Here is a 17,082-nt window from a genome sequence, read left to right on the forward strand (position 1 = left end):
CTTCCCTTTGTGAGCTTCACAAATGTATTTATCGGGAGATTTTGGCAATAAAAGTTTAATATTCTGAAAGCGAAGACTTTGTTTCTTTAAAATCAAACAAAACACCCGAACCCAGAAAAACTCGTTTTTTACCCAAATCCACGTTTATTTTGAAATGAGCCGTTGCGACTTCCGACTGATTTCGATAGAGCGGGTCACATTTATGGGGAAAGATCCTAAATATGAACATTTTCTGTAACTTAACTGGTTCCATCCACTCAATATACTTTTATATTCCTAACCCTAACAATATTTGTATGCTATGTGAAACTTGAACATGATGGGAAGCATGGGAGCAGAAATGTAGGCCCACAGCAGGTTAGAGAGAACACCCGTAGGGATGCACTGATTTAGTGGCTGAACATTAGTGCCCACCATTTTGACTGCTATCGGCCCGATTGAAAAATGTGCTGATTGGCCGCTGACCTATCAGGTTAGTGCCTCCGATGATATTTAATTAGTAGCAGCCAGACTTGGTTTTGGTTACTCTGGCATGACTTGAAACAGTAAAGGATGACAGCAGCATGTGTCAAGAGTTTCTGAATCTGTGCATCCCTTCACAGCAGCCAATAGGACACTGAGCTAAACACATCTACACACCTGGTTATGGGTCTGGCTGAAGAGAGGAGAGATGAGAGACAGACTTTTGAGCTAGAAGCTAGATCGCAGGGAGTGAGAAGTAGAAGACAGGTTAGACGTAAAGTCCCACTACCATAAAGGATAGAGATAGAGTGAAGAAAAAAATGTGCAGGAGCGAGGAAAGAACAGAACAAGGGGGAAGAAATGTAGAAAATTCAGAGGGAAGACTTATTATGTTATTTGACTTTAGAAAGCCATTTCATAGTTGAGCTTTTTAGTATGCTTTTTTCCTCAAATCAGAAATATCTAATGTGTGGGCCTGAAAACCCACAGCGTAATATGTTTCTGTAGTTAATATGACAAACAACAACACACTAACCAGTGTATTAAACCAACATCTTTGAAAAAAATGGCACCAATTACACAAAGAAAACTGAAAACCAACGACACCATGGAAATGAAAATGTCTGAAAGTAAATGAACTTGTCTCCATTAGAGATCCGTCATCACCATGTGTGTGGATTAATAACCATACAGACCTTTGCTAGGTAGTCCTCGACTCTGCTGTTGTGCCCGTCCGTTACAGGGTTAAGGAGTGAGAGCCCCAGGCCAAGACTCCTGTTCAGGGGCCCCAGTGTGGCCCCGTAGTGTAATGGTGAACCCAGAGAGCTCACGTCCAGCGTGGGCCCCCCAAGGCTTCCGTTAGCGATGCTGCTGGTGATCAGAGAGCGGCTGCGCTCGTTCAGCAGCTTGGAATTGGCTTCTGAGAGTCGACTGTTGGCCCTGTGGGGGAAAAGTCTTTGATGAAATACACGTTTGCTACTGTTGGCACTATTTACGTTTGATTGCATATAGCATATCATATTCTATTTAATATTGAATAATCCATTCTTGCACAATAATATCCTGCATTAAATTTGTTGCTGGAAATTTGTATTTCCCACATGTATATATATATTTTGTATCTTTTAACTTTTTAATGCTATTTTATTTCTATTTCTGAAATGTATTGGACTGTTTATTTCTGTGTCTTAGTTTCTCTTATGTACATTGTCTTGTGTTTTTTATGCTGCTGCAATGCAAACATTTCCCAAATTGGGGCAATAAAGTACCTATCTATCTATCTATCTATTTATTTATCCATCCATCCATCCATCCATCAATCTCTCTATCCATAAATAAATCAATCCATCCATCCATCTATCCATCCATCCATCCATCCATCCATCCATCCATCCATCCATCCATCCATCCATCCATCCATCTATCCATAAATAAATAAATCCATCCATCCATCTCTCTATATATCTATATATCCATCTATCCATCCATCCATCTATCTATCTAATCAGGTTTTAAAGACTGACCCCCTACAAAACCACAGGGCAAGTTGGTCTCACCTCTCAAGTCTGGCAGCGAGGGACTTGCGGACCCGCAGCTCCTCAGAGTAGAGTTGGCGGTATCGCTCCAGCTCCGTGCGGGTGGAGTCTCTCTGGTTGAGGCTGTCATGATGGGTGGTGCGTGCCCGGTTCAATTCCCCCTCCAACTCTCGGATCTTCTGCTCCAGCTGGGAGCGCAGGTTGGTCTCATTGGCCGCTTTGATCTGATCCAACGCTTCCTGGGATGCTGCCTGGGACTGAGGAATAAACAGATACATATTACATCAGGCTTAGACACTGTGTACATTTCTTTATCGAAAGACAATATGTTCATTATCAGCTTTTAAAGGTCACCTATTATGCAAAATCCACTTTTTTGTGTCTTTTATACATCAACATGTGTCCCCTCTGTGTAAAGAGATTCTGAAAGTTTCAGGAAAAAAGATTCTCTCTCTTTTTGTCCTGATCCATTCATATAAAAACCTGTCTGAAAATGAGTTGATCAGATTTTGGCCACTTTATGATGTCATAACGTTTTTTTGGCTTGTGTAACCATTAGCCAATCGGCAACCAAGGTAAATCACCCCCCCCCCCCCCCCCCCCTCCTCCTTATCACCTGAATCTCCTCCTAGAGCACCATTGTGATCATTTTAACCAAATATCTCTCAGAGGGGCGTGGGGAGGGGCTCCTTATTTTCATCTAAAGAGAATCAGCACTTTTGAAACAGGGCTGAAACAGAGGGGATTATGGGATGCTACAATGATCTGTTTGGTGTTTGGAGCCAAACACTTCAGAGACATGTTTTGTATATATGTGAGACCTATAATATATTGATGAAAAACATTATAATAGGGGACCTTTAAGAAGTAGAAGGCCATTGATGATAATAACCAATTGATATTGGCCTTTACCTGCAGGAAGACATTGACCTGCTCCAGTTTCTGTTGGATCTCCTGACGGGCCCTCTCCTCGGCATCACGGCGGTACTGCTCCACCTGGCTCTGCTCCATCTGAACGGCCTCCATTCGCCGTCTCAGGTCCAGCACCTCCTCCTCCAGCTGCCTCTTACTCCTCTCCAGCTGCTCGTTGCCGCGGCTCGAGCTCTTCAGGGAGGACAGCTGATCCTTCAGGTCGTCGTTCACCTTCTCCAGCTGACTGCGGCGGGACGCTTCCTTCTCCAGCTGTACCTGCAGATCGTCCACCTGGTTAGAAAAGACAGAGGCCGAGGTCTGAGGAATAACACTACGTCTAAGGGACTCAAACTTCACTATTAGAGTGCTGACGGACAAACCCTTTCTTTCATCCGGCCAATCGCCCCCTCGGCCTGGCTGTGTCTGCCCTGCTCCGCCCGCAGGCTGCCCAGAGGAGAGGCAAACTCCGCTCCACCTGTGTCCTGATCCCGCAGTTTCTTCTTGGCAGTCTTCACTAAAGTACGCAACCTTAAACACATATGCACAAATAATATAAGTAAACATTAATAGAAATAAAAAAGGGAATATCTAATACAAACCTTTCTTCTGAGGACCAGCAAACAACTTGAAATGAAGTAGCAAAGTAATACAAGTGGTATACTCGAAGACCATTAGCTTGACTGCAGTGGCGAGCCGTGACTTTTATACCTAAGCCCTCTGACCCCCACTCCCTTCCCTCGAAAAAATAAATAAAAATAGTTGTTACGTCACAGCGTATACTTCAGCGGAATATCAGAACAACGGCCCGGGTTGCAAAACGCATCAATGACAGCGACCCTCTACCACAAAAAACAACACCTGTAAATAACCCAATTTGTGTTCTTTGAAATTGAAAAGGATATCGCATCGTGTTTGTTACTTTCGTTGCTGTTGTATGTCTTAAGTGTAATTTGGCATGCTTTTATTTTGAAAGCGAGTTTACGCTGTTGACAGGAAGTTGTTGTTGCTATGGAAACAAGAAAAGCTTCACAGCGGGGGAACTGGTCATAAAGTCCGCGATAATAAAACCCACCCATTTAGAGGGAAGATATGATTGGTCAATTGTACTGTCATTTGACATTACTCTCTCTTTCAGTTACTATAGCTGACCCTCTGCAGCTGGACCACCAATCAGCTCCTGTCTTCACCTCGCAGAGAGGAGCTTCTTTTATTTAACCCTTCACATTCAAACAGAAACTGAACAGGCAGATTCCAAGGATTTATTAAATCAAGTTATTTTGGTAAAACTAATGAAAAATATAACAAAAAATATATAATTTTAAATCTTTTTTATGTTTTTAAATATTATTTTGTAGAATATTTTAGGCCCTCCGAGAGGCCTAGAGGGCCCTGACGGCTCGCCACTGCTTGACTGATATGCAAAGTTAATCCATTATTCCCTAAACACTGTTATTACTCGTACACTATGCAAAGTGATCGGCTTTGACTGCATGTAACTCATTCATACTTCAAGTGACAAGCTCAGATGAAAACCAAATCGCAACAACAAAAAAACACCTTTCAATAAAAGCAAACTCCAACAATGAAGGACATGACCATGTAATACACAAAAACCACTGCGGGAACCTATTATATAGGTTGTGGACATCAATAACGGTTCATCTCAAATAAAAAACTGAAAATCTTACACCAGATATACTGTACACATAACAGCCACATAAGCCAGGAAAAGCTGCGCTCTACTGGATCCTGGTTGTGTCTAATTATGAGGAAGATATACTGCCATGGGTGAGGAAGGTGAGGAGGGTGAGGAAGGTGAGGGAGGTGAGGGAGGTGAGGAGGGTGCGAGGCGGAGGCTAGGAGTCACCTGTACATTTCTTTTTGGAGCTCTGTGTTTCTCTGCATCTCTTGATCCAGCCGGCCGTCTACAGCCTTCTTCTGCTCAGAGATCTTCTTGGCTTTCTTCTTCTCTATCTCCATCTGGAACACAGGAAGCAGTCCCATAGCCGTGAGACTCAGGTGATGGAACATCACCAGGAGTGATTACTCCAACTTCAGGGCCCGTATGAATGCATGACTATGATCACCTGGGTGCTCAGGTCTCCCTTTTCCTTCTCCAGCTCTGCCAGGCGCAGTCCCAGCTTAGAGCGGCTCTTCAGCTCCTCCTCCCACAGGGCCTGAGAATCGTGCGCCGTGTGGGACAGCATGCTCTGCTTCTGGACCTACGAGAGAGAAACATAAAGACAAGAAATCTAATTATTATATATTAGGGATGTAACGATACCAAAAACTCACGGTACGATATTTATCGCGATATTGAAAAATATATATTTTTTTTTTACTTGAAAGAATGTTCTTTATTAAATAATAAATCTGATATGTAAAGCATTTTAGTAGGACAGTAGTATTTTAAAGTGTCAAAAATATAATAATCAGACCCTGCAATAAAATAAATAAAGTTTCACATTAGTTTTTCAAGTAACGCAACTCAAACTCACTAACGCACTCACTCAGACAGGTTATCTTTAGGAATATGAGCATGTCCACATTTCTGGGATGTTTGGGCGTTTACAATATCCCCTGCTGTGGAAACAACTCTGTTGCTTGGTACTGATGTTGCTGGGACAGAGAGATATGCTTTGGCCATGGGTGACAGCAGTGGGTCAAACTGTGCATTGTCTCTCCACCACTTCAAAAACAATACACTTTTAGCCAAGAAGGTGAGGCTTATTGACAGGGCGAGATATAAATATACTGTTGGTACTTGTCAACGTCTCTAGGCATGTACATGTAGCCCTGTAAATACCATGTCCTTTTGTGTTATCTGTTGTTTTATGTTCATGTTGTAACCTACTTGCTGCCATGTTGGACAGGTCTCCCTTGAAAAAGAGAGATCGATGATCTCAATGGGACAACCTGGTAGATTTTGTCAGTCTCACGACGGTATCGAAACATTTATTTATCGCGATATTTCGTTACATCCCTATTACATATACAATGTACTGTATATAAACATTATAAAGGAAGTTCCAATCAGATTGTTTCAGCCTATTGTTCTTCTCACCTGGAACAATCTGTTTAATTTGAATGCATCAGTAGGAGAAGTCTAAAAATTAGAAACCTGCACCTTCTTATTTATTTAAATTAGTGAAATGATTTGCTTCAATAGTTTCACACGGTACGCTTTCTAGAAAAGTTCTGAATGAAAACAGTTTTCCTAGTTTTTCAAATAGTGCTGTTTCCTGTTTGGTTAAAAAAAAGAAAAAGATTCTTTAGAAATGTTTGATTCTTTCCCTTTTGGCTGTCTCCTCATTCTGGTTGTTCTTTACATAGATTAAAAACCAGAAGAAGTTATAAGCAGATTTTTTTGTTCGAGTAAGGAAAGAAATATGCCACCAACCTCTCGATTGAGTTGGTCCTCCAAAGTCATCTTACTGCTTTGGAGGTTTGTTACCAACTCCTCCAAATGACCTCTCACCTACACAAATAGGAAAAGCATTGTAAACAGAGTTGTGTGTTTTCCTGTTGTCTGTTTATCATTCATCAAGAAAAGTGAGAGGATAGTTTGATTAAAATGTAGTAGCATGCATCAGGCAGAGTGAGACATGAAGAAGGGTACCACTTTACAATAAGACCACCCTTATAAAGGATTCATAAAGGGCTTATAATTAGGTTGACATCGTTTTCATACATCAACACAGGCTCACTATTTGGCAAGATGACTAAGCCTTATATTGGCTACTACTTCGTCTTCTTCTTCTTCAGCCAGCATCCTTGGTATCTGTTGTTCACTGAGTTGATTCCCCCCCATCCATCTTGATAGAAGGTGAGGAAGGTGAGGAGGGTGAGGAAGGTGAGGAGGGTGAGGAAGCTGAGGAGGGTGAGGGAGGTGAGGAAGGTGAGGAGGGTGGGGAAGGCGAGGAGGGTGAGGGAGGTGAGGAAGGTGAGGAGGGTGGGGAAGGCGAGGAGGGCGAGGAAGGTGAGGAAGGTAAGGAGGGTCAGGAAGGTGAGGAGGGTGAGGAAGGTGAGGAGGGTGAGGGAGGTGAGGAAGGTGAGGAGGGTGGGGAAGGCGAGGAGGGCGAGGAAGGTGAGGAAGGTAAGGAGGGTCAGGAAGGTGAGGAGGGTGAGGAAGGTGAGGGAGGTGAGGAAGGTGAGGAAGGTGAGGAGGGTGAGGAAGGTGAGGGAGGTGAGGAGGGTGGGGAAGGCGAGGAGGGCGAGGAAGGTGAGGAAGGTAAGGAGGGTCAGGAAGGTGAGGAGGGTGAGGAAGGTGAGGGAGGTGAGAAAGGTGAGGGAGGTGAGAAAGGTGAGGAGGGTGAAGAAGGCGAGGAGGGCGAGGAGGGTCAGGAAGGTGAGGAGGATGAGGAGGGTGAGGAAGGTGAGGGAGGTGAGGAAGATGTACTGCCATGGGTGAGGGAGGTGAGGAGGGTGAAGAAGATGTACTGCCACGGGTGAGGAAGGTGAGGGAGGTGAGGAGGGGGAGGAAGGTAAGGAAGATGTACTGCCATGGGTGAGGAGGGTGAGGAAGGTGAGGCGGGGGAGGAAGATGTACTGCCATGGGTGAGGGAGGTGAGGAAGATGAGAACTTGTTTGACACTTGTTGTAAAGTGTGAAACAAGTCACCCTTTATTAATGAATTGCTACCATTTATATTAAGGCTCAGCAGTACAGATAAATGTGGGCTCTCTATTTGGCAAGCAACCGGTCACAGTCGCCCTGTTTATCTCATGTCTTATAAAAGCTTATTAATGATTTATAAAGTGTTTACAACCTAATTAATAACTATTGGTAAACCCTTTAGTCTTATTGTAAAGTGGTACCTAAAGAAGTGACAGAACCCACATACCAAAATCAGGCTTTAAGGGAGAAACCATCATTTTAGTTCACCAAGAAAAACCGACACAAAAGTTAGGATTTCTGGTCTAGCAAAACGCCCACGAAGCCAGAGTGAATGTCACTTTGTAAATAGATCAAATATGATTTACGTTGTTATGTATAGTAATAAAAAGAAATGACAGAGGTAAACCAACACAGCGGGACTAAGCCTAAATCCACAATACCAACCCCTTCTCCAGGCGAGCAGTCGGATTGCTGGAAAAAAATGTGATACCTTAATGACTTCATAATGTAACGCCAGCTTTTTGATGTCAGAGACATTTCTCTAAGAATCACCAAACTGAGATGTTGAGTTTCGCTATTTAAGTCACACAAAAAGGATATATGGCGCCAGTGAGATCCTGTATAAAATGTGTGTGTGAAAGCATCTCACCATGGCAGACTCCTGAGCCCCTTTCTGAAGAGCTTCAATTCTGTTGGCCTGTTGCTTTGCAGCAGCTTCCAGCCGGGCGTTCTCTATCTCCAACCTAATGAGACGTAACATTGACACTCTGCATCACATATATTCATACACTGTGTACCGAAACATTTCCAGAGAATACTTTTTAACACAGTTATAGAATATATATAAGTATTTCTGAGTTGTTTTCAAATCAACTCATTATATTTCACTCCTGTGTGTGTGTGTGTGTGTGTGTGTGTGTGTGTGTGTGTGTGTGTGTGTGTGTGTGTGTGTGTGTGTGTGTGTGTGTGTGTGTGTGTGTGTGTGTGTGTACATACCTTTGCATAGCTTCCTCCAGCTGTTTGATGGTGGTATCAGAAGCTGCCGAGGCTAACAGCGCCTCCTGGTGTTTCTGAACAGCGGTGGAGAGCTCCTTTTCCCTCTCATCCAGACTGCTCTTCAGACTGTTAATGCGTCTCTCAGCCTGAACATACTGGTCTTCGCTTTCCTCCAGCTACAAGACAGAGACAAAGCATCCGATCCGTATCGTCAGAAATGTTAACTGTGGACCTAAATGTCAGTTTACCTCAAATTGTGACAGTGAGCCCTCCAATCAGCTTCATAATCATGACCATGATATGACACCACAAGGTGGCACTGTGCCCTGCTGTCACCTTTCCTCTGAGCCTTTCCAAGTCTTTAAAGAGTCGAGCCTTCTCCTCCTCCAGGTCATTGCGATAGCGTGTGTTGACCTCCAGAGTAGCCTCACTCATTGACAGCTTCTTGAGTGAGTCAGCCAGCTCCTGCTGCAGATGCCTTAAGGTAGTCTGCGCTCAGACAGAATCCAAAGAAAGCAGATTAGAGATAAAGACCGGCATTCGGGAAAAAGGCTTACTATGAACCTGGTGGAAGAGGTCCGGATCTTACCTCTCTTTCGCTCCTCTGTTCCTCATTCTTGTAGAGCTGTTCTCGGAATTCAGCAGCCTTACTGGCGAGCTCCTTGCTTCTCTCCTCCACTAGTTGTACCCTCTCCTCGCTGTCGGAGCGCAGCTGGGACAGGAGGTCACTGAAGCGATCTTGGGCGTCTGTCACCGCACGCTCCTTTGCAACGCCTTTGTTTTGGGACTCCTCTAGCTGCTGCCGTAGTAACATGCTCTCACTCTGGGTTTGGGCTAACCGCTCCTGTGCGGCCTCTTGCCGTGCTCCGGCGCGGTTCACCTGCTCCTCCTTCAACTGCAGGACGGCTTCTAGATCCTTCACCCGGGCAGCCTCCTGGTCCTTCTCCCGCTGCAGGACGTCCAGCAGGAGGCTTTTCTCCGTCAGCTGCAGTGTGGCTCGGTGAACTTCATTCTCCAGGCTGTTTGCACGAGTCTCTGCCTTGGACAGCTTCTGGGAAAGGCTGCTGACTGACTCACGTTGATTGGCTACTTCACCTGTTGATGTGAAAGGCTAGTAAGTTAAAAGAACATCTCCCATTGAAGTCAAAGGATAGCAGGACAACAACATGCAAATAACAAAAGTCCTACACAATAAAAAACACAGCAAATATCAGTTCGGGCCCAGACTGAGCAACTCGTCCAACATCTACCCATTAAGAGTGATACTGTTTGGGTGTAGGAAATATTCAGCCAACAGAGGCAACCAGATCCACTAAAGTGGTTGACAATGATGATATGTTTTATAATGATTTGAGTTTTGTATGCAGTCAGTGTTGATGGGGCAACTCCTAAAGCAGGGGTGTCAAACTCAAGGCCCGGGGACCAAATCCGGCCCTTGACTTAACTTCATGCGGCCCCACAAGAGCTTGCAAAGAATATAATATGTTTATTATACGGTTACATGCCGATTTACAGAAGCACGTTGCCCATAAACTACATGTCCCACAATGCATCTCAAATATGCCTTTTTCTCAGAATTTGACATTTTTTTCTTCAAAATGTTATTTTTCCCCCAAAATTTGACTTTTTTCTTAAAATGTGGCTTTTCTTTTTAAATCTTTGTGACGTTCTCACTGAAGAGAGTTGCAATTATTTGCCCCAGACTTCTGCTTTCAGACGTAGTTAATTATGAAGTTATTCCCCGATCCGATAATAATCCAATGCAGAGGCAATAATGTAAAATAATACATTATTTTATACATATTAAATATTTATATATGTATTTTTATATAGTCTTAAAGTTACAACCGGCCCTTTGAGTGCAACCTTAATGCGGATGTGGCCCTCGATGAAGTTGAGTTTGACATCCCTGTCCTAAAGTGAGCCCTTTTACTTTATCTTTCTTAAAAACAAATCTAGATAAAGGAAATAAGCATGTGTATTAAAAATAAGGAGCTGTTTAGATTACTAACTGCTTTTTCAAGCTGCAGTTCCTGTTTGATAAATAAATGTCATGTCTCCAAGCATGAAATTAGTCTAAAATAAAGCCCAACTTGTCTTGGAGCTATCCATCAGTTTCTACCTCTACCAACCTGTGAGTCTGTCCTTAAGGCGCTGGTGTTCCTCTCTCTCCCGGAGCAGAGCTCTCTCTGTCTCTGTGTGAGCTGACAGGCAAAGCTCCGCCTCCTTTACGGCTCCAGCCAGGCGGACACGAGTGGAATCGACTTCTGCGTCCAGCGTTTCGCGAGTCTGTCGCTCGTTTTCCAGACGGTTTGACGTCATAGCAAACTCAGACTTCAAGGCGGTCAGCTGGTTATTGCAGTTGAACACAGTTTGGGTCAGGGCTTCACTGTTGAGTTTAAGATCTCGACGAGCATCTTCCAGCTGCTCTTTGAGGTGTTCATTCTCCTCCAAAAGGTGACTCTCTTTGAGACTGCTGTTGGCCTGTGAACGCTCCAGGTCTGCCCTGAGGATGCTCAGCTGCTCCTGGAAGGTGGCAGTTTGCTGGAGCAGCTCCCTCTCCCTGTCACTGGCCTCAGTGAGCTGAGACAAAGCCTACAGACAGGAAAAAAAATATGTTGCGTTAAAACACACACACACACACACACACACACACACACACACACACACACACACACACACACACACACACACACACACACACACACACACACACACACACACACACACACACACACACACACACACACACACACACACACACACACACACACACACACACACACACACACACACACACACACACACACACACACACACACACACACACACACACACACACACACACACACACACACACACACACACACACACACACACACACACACACACACACACACACACACACACACACACACACACACACACACACACACACACACACACACACACACACACACACAAGGAATGTGTGTGTGTGTGTGTGGAGTTGTATGAAAATGTATGACAAAAGTATTCACATCTATAGAAAAACAACAACTTGAAATACAAACAAATAAAATAAAGTCACAAATGAAAAAACTGTAAACTTTACCATTAAATTCCCAAATTACGATAAAAATTCAAAATAAAATGTATAGGAAAATATTGGAATTTGAAAGTCTAATAATTTCACATGTTGCGTTAAGAGTCTGCCTCAAAACCTTTTTTATATTCCTTTCCAGCTACATATAAAGAAACACAACATCCCATGGTTATACATGTTAAAATACCATCGATTCTAAACCATATAAACAAACTAAAATGATGGATATCACCGTGTGAAGATTACCTCATTGCTTTTGCTGATGTTTCTTTTGTTCTCGTGCTCTATCTCTTGCTGCTTACGGAGATGGCTGCTGAGCAGATTCTCCTGCAGCGTCCGAGCGCTGCGCTCCTGAGCGAGCAGTCTCTGGGTCTCACTGTGGTCCTCTTCAAGCTGGGAGTAAATAACATATAACCAACTAATGCAGGGGTGTCAAACTCAAATACAAAGTGGGTCAACATTAAAAAAATGGGTACTAGTTGAGGGCCGGACTGGTTCAATGTTTATTGCAAAACTTATTGAAATGAACTTATTGCACATATTAAACCTGGGACTAACAAAGCTTAAATTATTGCCAATAAAAACAACATTAAATAATCAGTTGCATTCATTTCTTATGGCTCTATCTGCAGCTTTTCCAGAGTCATTTCTTAGATTACATTTCTCCACAGGCCAACAACAGCTTCAAGAAAACTATTTCCCTCAAAGAAAAAACCAAACATGCCCTGTTGTCGTGAGAAACAAAGTGTAGAAGGAAACATCCATCTAAACTCAGTGTGCTGCTCTGTGATGCTAGTTTGGATACTTGGCATCTCATCTTGGGTGCAAGGTCATCAATGTTTGGGGTCAGGCTCTGAGCTGAGGAGACCATCAGGATGGAGTGAAGGTGTGCGTGCAATATACCGGAGGGCCAGATCTAATAGGAATTAGAAATTATCCTGCGGGCCGAAATGAAATCCACCAAGGGCCTGATTTGGCCCCCGGGCCTTGAGTTTGACACATGTGAACTAATGCATCAATCTGTTTTACACCAAACAAAGTTGATCTCATTACATCATCATAAGCTTTAACTAATGCCTAATAATGAGTATTAAGCATCATACAAAAAATGTGAAATGATCTAAACATTAAAGCTTAGTTAAAGATATTTTAAAACATAATGTGATATTGTTAACATGACATTAGCCAACATCAATATAATAAAAAGAAAAATGGTCCCGCACTGACAGAAAACAAATGGACTTTAAGATGCTGTACCTGCTTCATGCTGTTGACCAGTGTTCTCATCTCCAGCTCCAGGTTCCTGAGGGTGAGCTCCACCTTCTGCTTGTCCTGCACCTCCACCTGGTGCTGCTCCTCCATCCTTCTAAGCTGGTCTCTGGTCGTGTTGTACATCATGGTGGCGTTGCGGCGATGTTCCTGCTCCTGTTTCAGCTGGAATCTATAGCAAGTTTCAGACGAAATATCGTTTTTAAATACATTTAAAAAAGATCCATAAATTAGGCCATCACATGACGGATGCTGCACACAAATATGACAAGAGAGAGCAAGAGCATGTAAAAGGAACGGCTACAGGAAGCTGTCGTTCTAGGAAAGGAAGTTGCTCTCACTTGAGGTTTGGGACTTCAGACTGCAGCTCCAGCTGGTTGCGCTCCAAGGCCGATTTCACATCTTTAACTTCCTCCAGAGAGCTGTTCAACTCCGCCCTCTCCATTTCCAGCTGGCTCACCTTGTCTGACAGGTACCCATGGCGACTCCTTGCCTTTTGGATGGAGCGCTCATACTCGTGGAAAATGTTCTGCAGCTTCACCATGCTTCTCGAGTCTAGGGATATAATATTGCAAGTCTCTTTCAAAGGTGGATTGCCTTCATGTATTTAGCTAATTATATGTGTGTTAGCATTTGAATCAGTACCCAAAGTGGCTGAGTCCAGCTTCTGAATGAGGAGGGACGCGTGGCGATAGCCTGAAGTGGGAGAGTCGTCCGTGGCTGTGTCCGACGACTGAGTGAGTTCATCAAAGTCTTCTGCCATCTCCACTTCTTCAGGATTCTGCATATGGAAACAGCTCGGTTGGGAATAGGATTCACTTTCTCAAACTTCCAGCCACAAGTTAATAAGCAAATGTGTCTTTTACCTTGTTTCTCTGCTGTCCACTAGCTGGAAACCTGAGCCCAGAGAATTAAAACAGGGGGTTATTTGAAAAACTGATTTGCTATGATAGCTGCATTGCAGACTTGTTGAACGTGTAATGGTATAATGCAGTATACTATTCATTTTTATGGAAATCATTGGTTAGTCATGCACCTATGTACTGTAGGAAGGAAAATGTATTCCTACTGATCACCCACCACCAGTATTGTGAAAGTTTGTTTAGACTGAATGCAAAGCAAATGTTAAAAACGACCAATGAACCAACATCTAAACTTACCAACAACTCCAGTGGTTTCTCTAATGTTCCCTATTCAGTTGTATCTGTCACTGAAGGTGTTGAAGGTAATATACTGGAGGTAATACAATGAATTTGGTAGTGCCTTATACACAACCCCCTTTTAAAACGTCCAACTGTCCCTTTAAGTCAGGGGTCGGCAACCTTTTTGATATGAAGTGCCATTTAAACAAAAAATTGTGATCAGTGTGCCGACGCTCGTGAACTGTCAACGGGGGGGGGGGGGGGGGGGAGCAGTGTGTGGACCTCTTTCACCTGTCAGCGCAACTTACATGATGCGGTTTAAATACATTTAAATAATTGGGTTAAAGGGCATAATGATAATGACGACCGTCCGTGATTCCCCAGAACACCCAGATGGCCAGTCCGCCCCTGTGTAGCATAATATTTTCGATGAGAGATGAGCAGATCACCACTGGGCTTTCAACTAAAGACACAGCCACGCAAAAACTGCGGCATTTGTACAGCTCCTGATGGGTAGCCTACTGCAATGTCTGAAGTGCGGGCGCGCTCCGGCAGCACTACTACACCCCTGATAGTTTCCCCACGGAGGAAAGCAGCAGCAGTCGACTGGAGTTAAAGAGAGCGGGGCTGCGTTGCGTGCATGGCTCCCTTCTGCAGGTAACGGGGAGACTCGCTCTGGCGGCGGTCTGGTTCAGGATCCGAAAATACAATTTAAATATTTTGCTCACTTATTCCTAGTGTGCCACTGGTTACGGTGCCAGGGGTTGCCGACCCCTGCTTTAAGTGAACTACTACAGGTTACAGAAAGGCCTTTAGAGACCTTCATTTTCTCCCCCTAGTGCGATTCTGTAACTGTTCACATCCGATCACTTCTTTCCATTGACTTTCCACACAGTCGTGCTTCCTGTATAATTCACTTTGCCTTCAGTCAGAACACACCTTATGAGTTAGTGACAGAGAGGTGAAATTGATACTGCATATATACCTTCCTTCATCGTCCGACACTTCACTTAATGTGCTATCGTCAAACACAGAGAGAGGATCTCCATTGACATGAGCGTTGGTCTGAGGGGCTCTGCTGCGCGGGGCCCCTCGGACCAGCTCCAGCTGTAGGGTCTCCTCTACAGCTGGTCCCTCCTGTTTGCTGCTATTGTAGGTCTGCTGGAGCGGGAGACGCAATTGCACTGGTTCCGGGAGACGCAATTGCACTGGTTCCCCGTTGGTGCTATGGAGAGCAATAAACCTGATAGTCAATAAGCTGTGACCTCTCAGATCTGGAATCAAGGGGATGGGTGGGATGGAGGTATGCAATGCTATTCAATGTATATTTTCTCTGATTTTGAAATCTCAATAAAAACTGTTAAACAAAAAAGACAAGTTGTGACCTCTCCACGTCAGGGCCCTTGTGGAGGTTTTGCTGAAGAAAACCTCATCAAATAGAATCAATAAAATAAAGTTCAGCTCTCTGCTGAATGCGTCATTGAAAAATAAATGTAGTTTCAGTAAAAAACATTTATCAAACTTATAAGAATTATGAAATGATTTACAGGACAACTACAGACACAAACACACACAAGTTACATCCTAGCTTTTAGGTAATATCAGACTACATTTTGGAGCATGCGACTCTGAAATTGTAAGGGTTAACATGTGCTTGTGATGAATGTCAGTGGGAAACAATGTACAAGAGAAGTGAATGCATACCTCGTGATGGCTGCAGGCGGTGTCTCCTGATGAATTGCTCCCGCTGGAATTGACATGCCTCCTAACCTGGTCTCAGGTTTCTCAGTGCCCACTTCTTCCAATGCCGTTCCACCAGAATCCCAAGAGGTACTGGATTTTTCCACCACCATTGCAGTCGTTCTGGTGTCTTTGCCAACCTGAAAAGACAAAAAGTGAAATATTAAATAACAGGACTTGAGGGATTATTCCCAACTGGAACAGGTTGGGGCCAGGCTTTTTAAGATGCATTTTGGAGCAGGGACTTGTACACTTTGTCATACATAGTTTAGTGTCACCCCTCCCATTGGAGACCTAACACCTTGGTGTGGTTACTCTATTTGACATGCTATTTTAAGTTCAATTACAGGAATGCATTTTTTCCATGCATTGCAATTCTTGCTTTGGCATACCTAAACTGAGAAAAAGCTGAAGTCAACGGTTCTTTACTTATTGCAAATGAGCTCAACAATACAGTATTACTTTCTCTTAAACACGTCCGTCTCACACACTATTCAGATATTCTATCCAATAATTACAATGACAAACTGTCTGTAAATAAAGTGTATTTCTTTCTATGCTGTATTTCCACGGAGGTATCAAAACACTCTACAAAAGGATGGCTGAAATATAAATATATTCCTTCCGTGGATTTCAGTATAACTTAAGCATATCACAAAAAAAAAAAACAGAACCAGCAAACTGCCAAGAAAGCACTTATTTTTGTGGAAAAGAAGGCCATTATTCATTCAATCATCACACAACATCACTTAGTTAATTAAAACAAACATAGTCAACTTAAAGACACATGCAAGTTTCATGCAGAACTAAGGACAAATCAGTACTAAAGAACACATAATGGTACGTTCACACCGGAGGCGATGCGATTGGTTCGTGGTTCGAGATTATATGTAAAGTGGATAGATTGACGCGGCGCGATTGGCTTGATTCTCTACCATAGTATCTACATAAAGATAAGCCCCGCCTCCTCGCCAGCACATCTTGTTTGAACGACGCGAGTAAACACAACTGACAGCCACGGTGAAACCCGGGCGGTTATTTGCATCGCGTCCGGTGTGAATTTTGTTTAGTGTTGCAGAAGTATTAAGAATGCCAAACAACCAACATGTTTTCTGGAGTGCAGTGCATGTGACTTTCAACCAACAGCAATTCAATTTGACATGTGAGTTAAAAGGACACAAAAAGACACAAAATAAATAAATAGAGAAACATGCAAGATGGACACTTCAACTTAAAGTCAAACCTAAAGAAAATGGCTATCAAGAAGTTGAAAAATGAAAATAGGATGCATGGCTAGTTTGGGCCATTTCAAACCGCTGACTAA

At 43.5% G+C, this 17,082-nt stretch overlaps 1 protein-coding gene across 9 annotated transcripts in view; it reads right to left on the reverse strand.

The window, feature by feature from the left end:
* The window catches only part of ankrd26 (ankyrin repeat domain containing 26), a 35,603-nt gene that overhangs the window by 3,877 nt on the left and 14,644 nt on the right, over positions 1-17,082 (reverse strand). For 6 of the 9 annotated variants that reach the window (XM_079679898.1, XM_079679901.1, XM_079679900.1 and 3 more), the window contains 19 exons: positions 15,723-15,898; positions 13,743-13,773; positions 13,522-13,657; positions 13,218-13,431; positions 12,865-13,048; positions 11,854-12,000; positions 10,655-11,117; positions 9,112-9,617; positions 8,859-9,011; positions 8,523-8,698; positions 8,176-8,269; positions 7,971-7,997; positions 6,310-6,387; positions 4,997-5,131; positions 4,777-4,889; positions 3,290-3,437; positions 2,910-3,200; positions 2,019-2,254; positions 1,158-1,401 (listed from right to left, as the gene is read on the reverse strand). In XM_079679898.1, the coding sequence (XP_079536024.1) occupies positions 1,158-1,401; positions 2,019-2,254; positions 2,910-3,200; positions 3,290-3,437; positions 4,777-4,889; positions 4,997-5,131; positions 6,310-6,387; positions 7,971-7,997; positions 8,176-8,269; positions 8,523-8,698; positions 8,859-9,011; positions 9,112-9,617; positions 10,655-11,117; positions 11,854-12,000; positions 12,865-13,048; positions 13,218-13,431; positions 13,522-13,657; positions 13,743-13,773; positions 15,723-15,898 (3,552 nt within the window). Of the gene's footprint in view, positions 1-642; positions 698-1,157; positions 1,402-2,018; positions 2,255-2,909; positions 3,201-3,289; positions 3,438-4,776; positions 4,890-4,996; positions 5,132-6,309; positions 6,388-7,970; positions 7,998-8,175; positions 8,270-8,522; positions 8,699-8,858; positions 9,012-9,111; positions 9,618-10,654; positions 11,118-11,853; positions 12,001-12,864; positions 13,049-13,217; positions 13,432-13,521; positions 13,658-13,742; positions 13,774-15,722; positions 15,899-17,082 lie in introns of those variants that run through there. The other 3 variants (XM_079679902.1, XM_079679897.1, XM_079679899.1) reach the window with 3 other exon arrangements.

This window comes from Notothenia rossii, assembly GCF_949606895.1.
Source record: "Notothenia rossii genome assembly, chromosome: 5".
Classification (NCBI taxonomy): Eukaryota; Metazoa; Chordata; class Actinopteri; order Perciformes; family Nototheniidae; genus Notothenia; species Notothenia rossii.